Here is a 17,680-nt window from a genome sequence, read left to right as displayed (position 1 = left end):
TTCAACTTCCACAGCTCTAATTAAAGTGAATTCAAATAAGGACAAATTAATCGTGAAATAAGGAGATTGACGCTATACTTCTGATATTTATAATTTTCTTATATTTCAGCATAAAACAATGATAGGTCCATGTTAAACACCAATTTGTGTTGTCTGTATGTTCTAGATGTATAAAAGAGAGTGGTGTTAGATTCACCACTTACAAAATAAGGACTACTGAAGAGATAGCAAATACAATTTCAGTTTATTGCATTTTTCTCCAAAGCAAGATAATAGATATATATTAAAATCTTTAAAACATTTCTATTTTACTAAATTGGAGCTAGATCAAAAAGGAGTAATAAATAATCTTCTTCTTAATATCCTAAGGCCCCTAGCTGGGGCAAAGGGCGTCAACAGTACTCCGCCATGCGTGTCGATTTTGGGCAGCTCGTTTTATCTCGCTCCAGCACCTTCCGATTGACTTGGCCTCTGCGATAACAGTACGACGCCAAGTGAGCTTTGGACGGCCACGTTTCCGTTTTCCCTGGGGGTTCCAATCCAAAGCTTGCTTTGGTATGTGTTCCGGGTCTCTACGTAGCGTGTGGCCAATCCAGCCCCACTTACGGCGTTTAATCTGATGGGCGATCGGTGTCTCATCGCAGCATTTCCAAAGGTCGTCGTTGGAGATAGTTTCTGGCCAGTAAATTCCGATGATTCGGCGGAGACAGCGGTTAACAAATGTACCTGCAGCTGGCGCGGGATGTCCTTTGTGACCTTCCATGTTTCACACCCGTATAGCAATACAGTTTTTACGTTGGACTGGAAAATTTTGAGCTTAAGCCTTAAATAAATAATACACAATTAAAATTGACATTTTCAAATGAAGACAATAACTATTATGTAAAGCTATATAAACGCTACAACAATTTTCGCGTTAAAACGACCTCGCTTATTCCAATACCATTATACCATTCAAAGGCTGATCAAAAATTCAAAAGCTATTACTTTCGCAATATCGCTAAATGCTGTTTACATACAAACATGTGACTCGTAGTTCAACGATTTTCTATCGTAGGGAAAACTAATGATTCGAATATATTGAAGTTCTCTATAAACATGTAAATTCGCAAAGAAGTTGTTGTTTGTTAAATAAATGGTTAATATTTTATTTATCTATCAAAGTTCGTCAAAATGTAATGCTAGAAAATTTTAAGAATTAAAATAACTTGAAACCTTCTGGTTGAAATAAAACACTTCCATTTACTTATGATAATTTAAAAAAATTATTACCTTTTTTCTCATTTAAAATAAGTTGATAGTGGTAGAGACAGAATATTTATTACAATTATTAAAATATCAAATTAACTAAGTATATATAAAAATTTCTAGTATATTCCATGTACAGTTTTGTAGTAGGTAGTTGGATTTATCCTGTACGTAATTCATTTGTGAGCTTTCTCTACTGTGGTAGCTCTTCAAGTATATACTTAGTTGTATCGTTTAATCAAAGTTAAAGCATGTCGATGAGAATCTCTTCTTAAAATGTTTTCTCATTTCTTAGCGAATATATTGCTTCGAAAACATTTTTAAGAAATGAAAACAATTTCTACTTCGATCATAAATTTATTATGCAGTGACTTTTGGATTATTTTCTACTATCGTGATTTATATTCAAAGAAAGTTGTGCTTATAACTTTGAAAGAATATTAGTAAAAGTTTAGTGTGATCATATAAGTTTGAAGCATTTTAAATATATTTTTGAATAACATCTTTATAAGTGTAATAGAACTAAGTAATAATTTTATTTTCGAATCTACTAGTATTGACTACGTTATATCAACTACATCCCTTGTAGAAATGTTAGTTGGCTAAATCTAAAATGACAATCTTCAGATAAAAAGACAACTAGGTATGAAATCTACAATGATAATCTTTCACAGTCTTAAGAGTCTACTTCATTTAATTCACATGTGATCAACTATAATGACTTTTTAATAAATGTACCAAAAAATATGAACAGCGTATAGCTTTTTTCCATAGTGGTGTTGACGTGACACGCTAGTTTCCATTTACATGCCTAATTAGTTGGCAGCGCGCCAAGAACTTTTGCACGTCTGCCGTGCCCTTGATTGGCGATGGGATCTTCAAACTGTATGTCACCAATCACTATGGGCATTTTTAACCAACTGCAAAAGATGAAGGGTTTTGTTATTCGAGTGTATGTAGACAGCCCAAAGCGGAATGAAACCGCTGGGCAAATTTTGACTTGCGTGTCGTTGTAATTATTAGAACTGTGGTAGTAACATAGGCTACTTAAATTAACAGTTTGTATTGGTATTTATGGAGGAAATTCCAATGGGAATGAGATATTCCACCGTGGTGAAAAGTAGCCTATTGGCTAGCCTCTTAACTATGTATAGATACAAAAATCATTCGATATAATCGCTCCGTTGCCACGTGTAAGAAGGACAAACACTTTTTCATTAATAAATAATAATTATCAGTAAGAAGAAATGAGAAATGCGAATTTGGCAAGATGATATTAACTCTTATGAGTCATTAGCTGTTGGTTCATTTACTCGTAATTAATGTTTAATTAACATTGTGTTTACAAAGTCACATCGAATGAAACGCTAACTGTCACTGTGATTGAACTTTTTGGCGATATGCGTGGTTGCACAATATCATCATATTTTAATATCCTTTAAAGAAAACGTAAAAGAATGCGTTAGATTACCTTTAGTTTTTTTATACATAGATAGGTGGACGTTTGACCCCAGTCCCACCTGATGGAAAGTGGTGACGAGATCTAAGGTGGTAAGTCACGTCCGCCTAGAAAGTTCCTGTTAATTTGTCTCTTGAAAATAAAGTAGAATATGAGTGTTAGTAGTATAGTTTCTATAGTGGAAAAAAATGAAAGTAGGGGGAAATAAATGTAATCTAAATTTTTTTACATGCACGAAATTCATTTATGTAATTCATAAGCTTTCATGTGGGATTTTTCTATTTGAATAACAAACGTATCTTATATTCTGATCTTCAATAAGATTTTGTAGATTTTTGCTTTTTTCCTTTTCTTTTGAACAATAAAGCCCTAAGAATATTAATATTATATTTGAACCATGACACCAACTGTTATACATTCGTAAAATTAAAGCTTCCAACGAGTGTATGTACCTATCTTCAACAGATTATTTAATAAGCTATTAGAGACGTATTAGGCAATTCTGAGTATCGAAAAACATACACAATCCAAATATTCGATATCATTTACTCACTGATTATGAAATAGTTAGCAATCTGCACTCAGATAACGAGATAGGTCATAGTTCCATGGTCCAGAATCAGTCTGCTGCTATAACAAGTCAACTGACTCTTATCAACGATACTTCGACTGCATATTCATTTGATTCTAGTGGTATGCTCGTTGTTAAACTTGATTCGGAATTTGAGTAAGACTTGGCTTTTATTATTTTACCTGTATGACACTGCATTTTGAAAACATAATATCATAACTACCTATAGGTAGTAGGTATGTCATTTTTCTGGTTTGAACCTTATTAAAATCCTTATTAAATATTATGTAGATTTTATAAAAAAAAAAAATTACCTATTGAATAATTTTTACGTTGTAACGTTATAGATACTTTCGAATATAATACAATGTTTTTCTATAGTTTACTACACTACATGCTATCTATAAAACACTCAAGGATAGGAAAAGATTAAAAGTAAATAGATAAGTAACAACTTTTCGACTTCCGTATTACGGTTGTATAAAACTTGGCTTTTAGAGATAAAGATATAAGTTAAACAAATATTCCGTGGGGATTACTATGATAAAAAACAAAATGTTATACCTATATACATAGTATAGTTGTATGTGAAAATATTTTCAAAATATTCGATCGGTTATACTTCGAAAATGGTTCCCAAATGCCACCATACATTTAAATTCACTAAAACACGAAGTTGAAGGATAGAGGAATGAAGTATGAATTGAAAAACTTACTATTTCTTCAAAAACAAAAATAACTTTTTTAATTCATATTTCTGCCCACTCTTATTTACACAAAACCCTAAACCGATCTGATATTATTCAATAAATACAGCTATAATCCGCAAATATTTGGCCATTTGGAACAATTGTTTGTATTGGAGTTGAAATTCCTTACCTTTGCCACCGCTGTAGGCTTATCCCGTCCTCTTCAAATATAATAATGGAATCACGGAATTTTCATCGGCTCTTAGTTGACCGAATTATAGCTTACGGATTTATTTACCGACTTTTAAAAAAATAAGATTTAAAGAAGACGTTGGTATAATTGTTTTTAATTTTATCTTTAAATCACATAATATGTAGATTGTAGATATTAGCTATATGTATCTAAATTGATTATATTATATTATTTAAGTAAAAGAACTAAATTAGTTCAATATTAGCCTGACACATTTTTCGTTTTCGAAAATAGTTGAAATAGATTTCCCTTTGAAAACAAATCATCCTACAAAAGCGTCCTGTTTCGATAGATTTAAGTTTGTCGGGGAATAAGTGAGTATAATCCTCCTCTACTAATATTATAAATACGGAAGGGAAATGTTATAGTTAGGCTGGTCCTGAATACGCAATTTTGTTACCAGATAATAAGAAAAGTTTTTAGAAGATTTTTACAAAACTTGTGGTATTTTTTCCACAGCTTTATAAACGTTAAAATTGCACTATTTTGTGCATGTGTATTTATTATGTACTAGTCGCACATAACAACTCCGGCCAGGTGAACCTGGGATAAAAAAAAAACAAAAATAAAACATAGCCTGTGTCACTCACGAATAACCTTGCTTGCTGCTGAAATAATTTTTAAAATCGGTCCAGTGGTTTATTCGTTACAAATATTCAAAAATAAGGGAATATTTTTTTCCTCTTTTGTACTACATATTAGTATCAATATACAACTGAAACATGAAACAAATTTCGTAATTTTCGTAAGAATTCGTTTTTTTCTTTCTGTGAAAAATACAATACATTTATATACCAAATCTGCCTCTAGTACCTACTACCTACCGCACTATCCATTGGTTGGAAACAGCATGAAAATCGGTGCTGTAGTTTTTGAGTTTATCGCGAACAGGCAGTCAATTCGCGATTCGACAGACAGACAAACTCAGCGGAGGACTTTATAATATAACATTGATATAAAAATTAAAGAGTTCTGTGAAAATATTAAAACAGCTAAAAATATTTACATATACATACATCACTTTGGCGCGAAAGCTCTCCTAACTAATCCGGGTTGGTACGAAACAGTAGCTATTTGCTACCCGTCAAACTTTTAATTGAGCTGAAAAAGTCTGTGTTTGATGCCAGTCGGGATTTTAATCAGCTTTGAGGTACGAGTTTCATGCATTTACTTATTTGACTAACAAGACTTGAATTTTGTTTGATACACATGTGAAAATAAGTTACTTTTGCAAAAAAAGTGCATGTGCCTTGCACCTTAATCAATAACAGTTTCGACAAAGTTATTTTATTAAAATTTTCTTCCTAAAAAGTTTATGTCTAATAATAATTATGTTTCGATGTAAAGATACTTTTAGAGCCGGTTCTAAAAATTATTATTTAATTCTTATTGAAGTCTAAATGAATGAATATTTGTGTTTGGGTTCGTGTCCGAATTCAATTTATTTTATTTAATGAACGCATCATTACTACTTAGAGTTTCAATAGATTACAGATGTTTCTAATTCCTTCCTTCCATTAAAAGCTGCTATTTAAATCAAATCTGCGTTTAACTGAACTTCTAAATCATTCCGTAATAAATCGCGACCGTTTCTAGCGACGGTAACAATGGAAGAAAATGAAATAAAGTTTGATCGAAACAAGGGGGTTAGCGTGACAGAATGATAGCCGAAAGCGCAACGTAAATGCGACCAATTATACTTCATTAATGGCATGTTAAATTCATTCGAATTCGTTAGTGTACAGGTTCCTTTATTTGAAGGTCTTGTTCTTGATAATATTATGTAATTTAAATGTAGTTATTGTTCCTTATCAGTAACAGTTTTGTAACTGAAAATGATGAAGATTGGTATGAAATAACAGACTCAAAATGTTATTTTCGTTTTAGAATTTCATAATTAAACACAATAATAATAAAAAGAGCGCGTGTGACGTGTCAGAAGTGAAACTTCTTTGTCATGATTCAACCAAAATCGTCGTTGAAATTTTACTTTCAAATCGCCTAAAGCAGTTTCACTTCAAAAATAAAATAATATCATTTTCGACCAGACATAATTTTATCGAACCATAAATTAAATAAAAGTCCATGCCATCCTTCTATAGTGACGATTTCAAATCGGAATTCCAACGGAATCTATATTTCCAAATCGCTTTTCCCAGTTTGATTATTTTCAACGCAGGCCAAAATACGAGGAACGATTCTATTTATGTATGCATCTCTTTGAACCTGTCTCTTTAATACAATAATTCTAAATATTTATTTTATTCAAGGTAACAGTGTTAGTGATTCATTCCTTATAATATTTTAAACTATATTTACTACGAAAATTGATATAATTATGAAAATTTAGTAGGTATTTCATATCTTTAATGAAGTACATAGTTTCTACAAATATAATTTCATAATTGATTCGAATGTATTTTTACAATTGACATGCAGCGAGTTATAAAATTGAAGCAATTTTCGAAATGAACAAATTTTTCGCATGAAAAAAGATGTTCAATATGTTGTGATTGTAAGAATGCCTCTGCAGGAAAATGTAAATTTTCGATAAATACAACGTAATTATAAATTCTTAAACATAAACACAATGTTGTAAAAATACTGCATTAATTCACTTACATTAATTTATTAAGACATGCGTCGACCGCTTTTTCTAGCATGAATTTTTAATGTTAATGAAATTATTTCGTAGCCACACAACGTATGGTCTGAAAAATATTATTTTAAACTGCCTATGTAATGATTAAAAAATGAGCAAAGAGCCGTTAAATTAAGAAGATTAATTTTTCTAGAATTACTTATTAAATTTACCTAAGATGGTTATAGACTTGTTAAAATTTTTCAGCGCACTTTCTTCGAAACAGGTTTATTCATAGACACGTATTCAGTTATCTGTCGCCGTAAAAGTTGGGAATTCAATATAGATCCGATCTGTTGGACAATTTGCGGAAAAACCCACGTGTAGGCACGGACTGCAAGCTATCTCGGCTGTATTGAATGTTCGTGATTCTACAGGCGATACCAGTATTGCCTACGTTATGTAACATAGCTGTTATCACACGTTCATAAGGCATTATTTTTATTAGAATACATTAGCACCGGGCGTTTTGCGTACCGTATCGCATGTTTTCATTTCATTATGTTGATTTTTTTATGGGGAATTGCGAAGTTATTTTGTGCATACTTAGCGGTGGGGTTATTAGTTCTGGTTTTGTTGAACGCGTTATAAATGGTTTCTTAATGTAGGAATGGAAATTTAAATTTAAATTTCCTATGAATGTGGCTAGGGTACGAGTAGTAAGTTCAAATAGAAGACTCTCTATTAATTACTTAATTTATAGTTAATAGATTATTATAAAAAGTCGTACCTACACAAGAATTCAAAATTATTTCACATACAAATATAATGTCTAATATTATAAATTAATATATAGTTACTAAAGATTTAACTGCCTCTTCCTTGTTGCCAAAGGTGCTCAATCATGCTACTGACAATGTTAGTTTACCCTCGTGGCTCGAAAATCAAATAAAGCAGTCTTGGGCCTGAACCCGCTCAATACTAGGTACGTATTGAAGACACATTACACAATGTGATCGAATAAATACAAATATCACTACACACACATACGTCCACGTACACACTCACACACACACACTCATACCTATGTACCCACAGGCACATGCAAACGCACATAAAAATTTTATATTATCGTACTTATAGCTGATCCAGCAAACGTTGTTCTGTCTAAATAATGTTCTGTTACTCCTATCATTTAGGGAGATGAAAACTAGATGTTGTCCGATTCTCAGACATACCCAATCCAAAATACACACAAAATTTTGACGCCAAGACGTTTAGAAGAAGTTGAACGACAAAAACCGCGACGCGAGAATTTTATACATTAGATCTTCGCATCATTTCTTACAGCCACGAACACAATAGCACCTTTAATATAGTCAACAGAACGTGATACCATCACTAGCTATAATACAATATTGATTTGTAATCTCCACTAATGTTAGGAGATCCTAACAGAGGCAATCACTGAGGCGGTGATATTTACTTAAATACAATCAAACTACTCCAATCACTTCTGCTTACCTAGTGGTTGCACTTTACTCAATCGTGTTTGTTGGTCGTCGTTCAGCTATTCCAGTCCAGTGATGAATATATTTAATTTCATTTATTTGCTTTATTATTATTTATGTAAAAAAGATTATTATTATGTTTTGTATAACTACAACCATGAAGGAAACATATTATATCTTGGTATAGTTTTATTTATTTCACATAATCTCTAATTGTATTTAGGATAAGTAATAAACTAGCTTACTACGTTTAACGTACTTCAAATAAGACTTGCAAAAATGAACGACGTATATTGTGTTCTCTCTGACTTGCTCGTAAGATAATCGGTATTAGCAGAATGACATTTATTTAGAGACATACTTCCTAGTTCCTCCTTGTATGCAGGTCAGCCCTAAAATATGATGGTCTCTAGACATCTCATAGAATGGATGTAAAAAGAATGTTTGTAATCTCTCAAGTATTGCCATTAATAATGATGAAATAATATTTTATTGCCTAACGAACGCTTTTCATAGATAAGTACCTAGTTAAATAAATATTGTGATCGTTTTACTGTCGTTTTATTAGCAAATTTATTCGCAACGCATTTTATTTTTATGTTATTTTTTTAATACCAACGGATTTAACAGAAACGATAATTTTATATGAATGCAAGAAAAACATACGAGTGTAAAAAAGAGAGAACAAATAAAAATATATCGTTAAATAAAATCCCCCGTGAGGTGTGAGTTAAATTAACCATTAGCTTATTGAAGTAAAGGCGGATGATATAAAAATTAATTTCATTTACTTTCGTTCGGGTCGTTAAATGTTTTATGAGGGTGCGCGAAACTCTTACTTCGGTAAGACGTGTCTATAAAGTTTAGGGTTTATTGGTGTAAATAAAATGTAAGCTGCCTTCGTCCTATATAGTTGTCAGTCGATGTATAATGCACTGGATTTTATTTCTTCACGTTTTTACTCAAGCATGGTTTTTATACGGAGACTTTTTCTAGTTCTTACTTGGATATCTCACGTTCATAAAAGTTACTAGCTTTTTTATTGATGTGAAAAAAAGCTTTCTAGGTACAAAATATATTTAATATTACTGTTTGTAACAAAAGTAAGTTAACTTTTTTTCCTTTATATATAGTAGGTTTTTGGAAACATTGTAATAAAGTTTCGAATCCTCTTGCTTTTTTGATAAAATGATTAAAAATTAACATAATATGTGCATAATATGCTCCCAGTTCCCACTATTAATATAATCTTCATGTTATTATACTTTATTGAATTCTATTCGAGTTATACTTCAGTGAATTTATACATGTTTTTCACAGCATTTTTATCTTCATTCTTCCTATTCAAGAAACATGAACAATCCGATTTGCTTTCAAGTCCTCGTTATATATTTGACATCTCTCTTCGAAAGTGTTTGCAAGTAACGAATGTGACCCCTATGTTGAATTGTACTACACTATAAAATATACATATATACGAATTATATCTAATATTCTAATATAGTTTGTAAGGATGTATGGATGTATGGATGTATGGATGTTTGTTACTCTTTCACGTAAAAACTACTGAACCGATTACAATGAAATTTAGCACACATATAGAGGGTAACTTGGATTAACACATAGGATAGGTTTTATCCCGGAAATCCCACGGGAACGGGAACTATGCGGGTTTTCCTTTGAAAACGCGGGCGAAGCCGCGGGCGGAAATCTAGTAGTATAATACATATAATAGTAGGCGTAAAAACCTCGCAAAATGTTTAATACATTTGTTAAAGTGAATAATGTAATTTTTTATGATAACTACATCAAAGTCTGAGTATTTAACTGATATCTTAATTTTATATTAAATTCCCTTTATTTATAGATAATATTAAATTACACAAACAGTGCATGGAAAAAAAAGATTTATATTTATGCATACCGTCGAGTTACTTAGCTTAGGTGTCTCTTTATTTGAGTAAAATCTTTAACCTTTTAACCGTAGCAATGCCAAAGCATAAGCTTTCCATCATAATATAATTGAGGTTCAAGATAATCATAACAACAATCGCATGAATCAAACAAGTCGAAACTTTTACAAACAAATATACGTTTAATTTATCACACGCTAAGGAACGATTAGTAAAGTTACATTCTATCGCGAAATGAATGAAAAAGTTTCTTTTGTTATTGTACAATTCTGAGGGATCGACAGATGTTATATTTCCTCGGAAGATGAATGTTTCAGGGCTTATTTTTTTTAACCACATTTTTGCCTGAATTTAAGAAGTAATAATAAAGTAAAATTTTTAATGCGAACTCTGATGATCTCTTTACATTTTTAAATAAATTAATTTAAATCTGTAGTTGGACTTTTGAAACATACAAAAGCTTCTTCTTTATTCTTTAGTCTATCTGTGTGTAAAACTTTCTCGAAATCCTCTGAACTATGAAAAAGTAGTAGATTATAATATTATTATGAATGCACGATGCATTATTATCATTATCTTTTTTATAGTGGTAGATAGTAATTTAGAGATATTAATTAATTTTTGAACCAAGTAAAGCCAGGGCGGACTGCTAGGTGTATACAAACCCATCAAGGAAGTGTTAAGTAGGAACTACATACGTAATTGTTGTTTATGTATGTCTATCACACGCAGCCGCTCTAATTGACGTACAGACTACGGTATTAATTTAATTATTCACGTATAGAAGAAAACATTTTGTAGGTATGGATCTTTTTTTAATACCTATTAAATAATATTTTTTTTTATTAATAATTTACTCTTCATAATTAATACATTGTTTAATACCTAAGTTACATATTTCCAGACTTCTTTTTTGTATGCGTTGAAATAAATGAAAAAAAAATTGTTGTGTACGTGAAAAATATTAACTTTTACTCTGAAAATATTAAAATACGCCCCGCCCCATTCCCCGAAAAAGCTCTTTGTAGATCGCTACCAATTAAATAAAGTATCTGTTTTATTTTATTTTACCAATTAAATAAAGTATCTTTTTCTGTGTCAATAATTTGAAAAGAATGATCAAGTTTTCTAAAGGTTTAAACTCAAACTATGACATTCAACCAAGGAGAAATGTAACGTGGCTTTAAAAATGCAACGCTGTCTGTCTAAAGGTCAGACTGAAAACTTTCTCTAAAAATACAATGCAAGTTTCATAAAAAATTCGACGACATGGTTGCTTGTATAATACAGAACAGTATTATACACAACATTCAAATATAACAGTAATTTTTGGAATGTTGTATGTACTAAACACTGCATAAACTGCTGTATTTAAAGTTTTAGCAAACAAATAAATAATTGCTTTATAAATAAATCTACTAAACAAAATAAATCGCTAAAATAAAGTTGGCAAAGCGATTAGTTTATATTAGTTTTGACTTACCCAAAGGCTGCTATCGTTGATACGCAATTAACAAAAACTAATTCTTTAAACAGGCCTTCGTTTAAAGAAAGGCTAAGGCTCTTAAAAGTTAAATGGCTCTTTTCAGTTTTGATTAAACTAAACAGAGCGTCTGATTGCGGACCTCATTAATTTCGACGAAGCTCCATCGAAGTTATAATGGCCTCTTAGCTTGAAATGTTATCGGCGAAATCTCAAGCCCTAGAAATTGTGCTGTTTTCTTTATAATTTCAGCGACCCCGTTGCTCTGGGACTTTGCGAACGAAAGGATTTATTTGATGTTTATATTGTGCATGTAAAGTTAAATATCTCATTAGAGAATATTGACATGATTTTAAAAAAGCAACTATGGAGATTCTTGCCGCTTCTTCTCCATAGATACTGCTTTCCGAATCGCTAATTGAATAAATAATTAATCTTTGAATTTGAATAAATACTTCTTACTGTTATAGTAGATTGTTTACCGATTGAAAAGTCTTTAAACACCCTAAAAATAAAGAGCAGTAGCAAGCAAATACACGTATTTCATACGTAAATGCACTTTCCAAACGGATTTGTGAATCCATTAGTGTATTTCTAAATGAAATATTGTTTTTTTTAATCACGTTATTTATTTGTATATGAGCTTTCACGTACCTAGTTATTTTCTTTGATGACTCGTACCTATAGAAACATTTATATCAACCAGGAATCGAACGTAAATTATTAAACATGTCACAAACATTAAATGGCATACATGAACAACTAGACGTTTAATAATTCGATTTAATTATTAACAAAACAATTGCGCGAATTCAATTTATTTACTTGGCAAATATTAATTTGCAACATTATGTCCTCAATTAGATAACAAGTCAAAGTCGTGACGTGCTCTGACATTGTTAAATTAACTATTGTAGCCGTGAAAACATGCTATTGTCTTAGAACAGAGATAATTGTCAAGCTTTTGTGCTTCGAACGTCTTTGTACGTTTGTTAGCTTGACGACCCGATGACGCCTTGTTCTCTTAGTTTGTGACCTTATTATGTATCCACGTATGACCATTGATGAATAGTAACAAGGAATAAGTCCAATATACATCTTTATACATAGGTATATTAAAATAGAGACCGGAAAGGTGCGGTAGTACCTAAATGGCTTCAATCAAATATTTTCAATTTGCTGTACGATATTCCAATAGTAGGTAGAAGGTACCCTTGAAAAACATCAAATGAAATCTAAATATTAACAAAATTCCTAAATATATCTACATTTTTTAAAAACTGTCCTATAAACTTCTATAAATATTCATATTATTTAATAAAAATTATCTGTAATTGGCGTATTGTTATCATTGTACATTGAATTATAGAAATTATATTCATTTTAAATTTTTATATCAGTGAAGTGTAGGTGGCGTCCAATAAATTTAAATAAACGAAAGCGTGAAGGTAGGTCACTAGTTTATGTACAAGTGTCATAGAAATTTACTGTTTGTAATTATGTTTCGTAATGAAGTCATACGTCGTTTACACGTAATAATCATTTTCCATAATTAAGTCATATTTTGTTAGTTTCTAGTTATCGTTCTATGAATATTACTTCACTAATTACATTCGGACAATATACATTTATACACAATATTTTAGTTGTTTAATAACATATCGATGGGATACGATTGATAATAATCGTAATATTATAAAAGTAACTAAAGGGATAACCAGCTTTAGCATTTAAAAAATAATTTAAAATTTGATATCTGAGAATGGCGCGTGTTGCAAGATTTTGTTGTAACTTTGTGTTCCTGAAGCTTTTAAGCTTGATGTTATAGTAAAAACTATTTATAATTTGACTCCAACACAGTGATACATAATTATATTTTTCATTTAAAACCAGTAGTTCCTTGATAAGCGCGTTCTACTGAACGAATTTTTCTGCCTCACAACACAAGTATTCACGTACACAACACAAGATATTGTTTAACTGACAGTTAGAGGTTTAAACACTTATAATATTATATCTATTTATCTTATACATATTTTCCATTGTTCCAGAGCGATTGAACGTCCTATACGAGAGGAACTGGACAAGGCTGGTCCACGAGCAGCTCCGAAAGTTTGAGACCTCGATAGTGGCAGCGGCGAGGAAGACAGACGCTCATGTGTCCGAGTTGGCGCTTGAGTCCAAGTGGACCTTCTCTGGCGCGCTGATATACTGCATCACGCTTATTACTACTATAGGTATGGTGTTTTAATGGGAATTGTTTATTGATTTTCTCAATTTTTGTGTAGGTATCATCTCAATACATAGGACTGTTTTTCCATTCAAAAATACATGTACGAAAAATGATACAATGCGATAAATATAGTGTCGATCAATGGATTAATCATAAAGTACGTAATAAATAAATGGATTAATCATAAAGTACGTGTTTAAAGTATGTATCACGATTCTGTTTGGTGCTGTTTGTGCTTAATGATGACATTCTGAGGACAGTCGTTAATTAAATTTATTCCGTTTTGAGAGTATCCAAATAATGGACGTTAAAAGTGTGATTTTAACTGTTATACGTGATAAAACCGCGCGCTTGTATCATGTATGTAATAACATAAATATTTTTTTTTTACTCATCTATAAGTTGAAACAAATGCTGTGAAATATTTCAAATATTTTATATATTCTGCAGTGTTTTGTTTTAAACTTACTTTCTTTTCCAAAAATAGCACATACGTATTTGTAGGAAGTGCGTGAAAATATTAACTCCCAATAACATTTAAGATGTAGGTAGCTGTGCAGAAAAATAATGAATTTATATTTTTTTTTACAAAAACTGCGAAACGTCAACTAAATAAGAAGAATATAAGATAATGCGGATAAATGCAGCAAGCTAAACAAAAACTTTATATTAATACCATTAATACAGGTTATGGCAACGTATCTCCAAGAACAGCAGCTGGTCGAGCTGCCACAGTAGCTTATGCAGCTGCTGGAGTACCTCTGGCATTGGCATGCTTGGCGGGGCTTGGCGCATCGCTGGCAAGGCTGGCGCGACTCGCCTGGCTGAGAGCTACTAACAACAAAGTGCCCAATAATTGGAGAAAGGATGAGGTATTTTAAACGTGAATGTTTTAGGTGATAGGAGCAGGATAGTCCTTTTACCTCTAAGCTAGGAATTTTTTGATTGTTTTTTTTAGACTTTTCTAAATGCGCAAGCAGAAGCTATGTATCTGTGTTGTGAATTGTGATACGAGCCTTTTTATTATGAACTAGCTGCTCCGCGCGGTTTCACCCCCGTGGCTCCACTCCTGTTGCCCGTAGCGTGATGAAATATAGCCTATAACCTTCCTCGATAAATGGGCTATCTAACACTGAAAGAATTTTTCAAATCGGATCAGTAGTTCCCGAGATTAGTGCGTTCAAACAAACAAACAAACAAACTCTTCAGCTTTATAATATTAGTATAGATTGATTGACTGTGTAGGTATACTGTGTAGGTAAATTGTATGTTACAAAAAGTTTTTTTTTTAAATACTATTTAAATTATATGTAAATTTTTGGTAATACAAAGCATGTTAGAATAATGAAAATGCGTTGAATATAATAATTTATCGTAAAAAGCGTAAAGGACAGGGAATTATAATAAGTACGTAGTCACCGAAGCGAAGTACGCTTAAGATTAGAGGATCAAAATACACAATAATATTTCTGTATCTTTTACCCTTTCGCGGAGTGTTTTGGAGTAAATTATTTCGGAATTATCCTGCTTTTCCATTTAGATTTTCACGCTGATAAAGGTTACGTTAATTTTAAAGCCATATTTCCTTACCTTAGTGTTATAATGCATTCTAGAAAGGAAAATAAATTCTAAATTCAGTATTAGATTTCCTTGTTTATATAATAGACCAATAATTTCTTCCCAGATGGAAAATCACTTCCAACTTCACGAACAGCAGCGGCTTCTTCCTCAGCCAATAGAAAGCAATCAGTACACATCATTTCCACCTCGAAGCCACCGGTCTCCTGGCACTGTGAAGGCAAGAGCTGGAGACAGGGGCCAGTACTCGCAGGTCTTCGAGAAGGCGCCAGCAAGCCCGCGATCTGCTACATTGGGACGAGTCAAGCGTAGTGCCTTTGTTGAGGGTAAATTTTGAAATATTTACCTATACTTTTCCTACATAAAATATTAAATAAAATATAATCAGCTGTTTGCTGTGCAATTATACAAAAATATTATCCATAAATAGCTATGTACCCCGTATTATCTGTGGTACACTGTCGAGATTGACCGTACTATCGGATTAGTCTTCGTGACATCATGCACAACACTTTGCTTAAGATAATCACATAATCAAATACGTAGTCTACGATTCTATAATGGAGATACAGATACACATTTATTTTAATATACGTAGATGAAAGTTTATGTATTTATCTTTATTACAGAACCCAATACGTCATCATCACAAACACAAACATTAGACAGGAAGAAAACTATGGGCAATACGAAGTGCATGGCCACAGTGCACGGGCCAGGGAGGGGAAAGGGGAGGATAATACAAAGGCCACGTGGTGCAGTTATCGAACAGCTTATAGCGGAGGAGTGTGGAGAGGTTATACATAACAGAAGTCACGAGGATCTTGATGATTCTGAAGATGCTGATGAATCGTAAGTTTTTGCTTGTTAGATATGGAAAATTCAATTTGAAATGAAAGTAAATATCAAAATATTTTACACTGTATTAAACAGCGCTTACGAATAGTCTTAATTTGTACTACCGAGTCAATAAAGTTTAAAAGTTTAAAGTCACCATGTTCAAGGATTTCATCATGCTGATACATGATTGAAAAAAGTCCATGTATAATGATAATCTATTTTTTTAGGATCTGTCCTCACGATACACCATCACGAGTGCCTTTAATATGGAATGAAGAGAACCACAAACAGAAGAGTTGCGCTGTCCCAAGCAGTAGTACAGCAGTGAGCATCCAAAACCACAGCCACAGCATCGAGCACTGCCACATACCCGTCGGTATCGTCCTCTGCCTCTTATTAGGGTACATCTTTATCGGCGCCGCCATTTTTTCCGCCTGGGAAAACTGGAGCTTCCTCGACGCCGCCTACTTCTGCTTTATCGCCTTAGCAACTATTGGCTTCGGCGATTTTGTTCCTACGAGTTTTCTCACTTCCAAACCCAACGCAGAATACTCCAAAAGTGAATACATTCAAATGATCGCGTGTTGTGCTTATCTTGTTTTTGGACTTATATTAATAGCGATGTCGTTTAGTCTCCTACAAGATGAGGTTGTGGCCCGATGTTCGCAACTAGCCAGCAGCTTAGGCCTGTCTCGTCAATGACATTACGAGAAGAGCGAATGTAGCTCGACCGACAATCACTTGAGAATGTTATGATCATTGTTGTGAATGCATTTTATTGTCCAGTATAATTGGATGTGTTTATCAATATTAAATTTCGACCGTGTATATTTTCTTGTTACCATTCTATCATAAAATAGAATTATTTTCTCATATATCTGCATTTATCAACTGATTATAATTTGAATAATATTTGAAACTTTTTACGGACTTTATACTTGTTTGAGAGCGAGAAGAGATGGATGTAAATAATGTATATGTATAAATATTTATAAAAGCAAGGCTGACGTTGTAATAAAACAATAAAATTGTGTGAATTGTAATTGTGTTTTATTGCTAATCCCGTAATGATTAATGATGCTAAAACCTACTAGTCGTACAACAATTTGTTAGTTTCACCCAAAATGTAGTCAATCAAAACCTAAATCTAGTTTGCAAATACATTTCTAACCGCAGAATTTAGCAATGTTACAAATGTAAATGACGAGGGATAAAAGAAGCTAACTAAAAGTCATTCAGTAAATATCCCACGCTACAGAAGATTAACCTAATTCCTCTTCTATTAGGATACGTGGGTCGGAGTGGAACTACATGTCTTTAT

The 17,680-nt window shown here is 32.3% G+C and overlaps 1 protein-coding gene across 1 annotated transcript in view; it reads left to right on the top strand.

The window, feature by feature from the left end:
• The window catches only part of LOC149483365 (uncharacterized), a 91,672-nt gene extending 74,236 nt beyond the window's left edge, over window positions 1–17,436 (top strand). Inside the window, exons 2-6 of the mRNA XM_089702401.1 lie at window positions 13,760–13,945; window positions 14,629–14,813; window positions 15,626–15,845; window positions 16,149–16,371; window positions 16,587–17,436. Coding sequence (XP_089558527.1) covers window positions 13,760–13,945; window positions 14,629–14,813; window positions 15,626–15,845; window positions 16,149–16,371; window positions 16,587–17,061 — 1,289 coding nt within the window. The 3' untranslated portion in view covers window positions 17,062–17,436. The remainder of the gene's footprint in view (window positions 1–13,759; window positions 13,946–14,628; window positions 14,814–15,625; window positions 15,846–16,148; window positions 16,372–16,586) is intronic.
• Window positions 17,437–17,680: the final 244 nt, after the last annotated feature.

Source organism: Colias philodice, chromosome 13 (assembly GCF_061535455.1).
Source record: "Colias philodice isolate Cphi_HAF_F1 chromosome 13, ilColPhil1 Martin Lab GWU primary, whole genome shotgun sequence".
Classification (NCBI taxonomy): Eukaryota; Metazoa; Arthropoda; class Insecta; order Lepidoptera; family Pieridae; genus Colias; species Colias philodice.
Note: the sequence above shows the minus strand (reverse complement) of the source record. Positions and strands in the feature narration are given on the sequence as shown.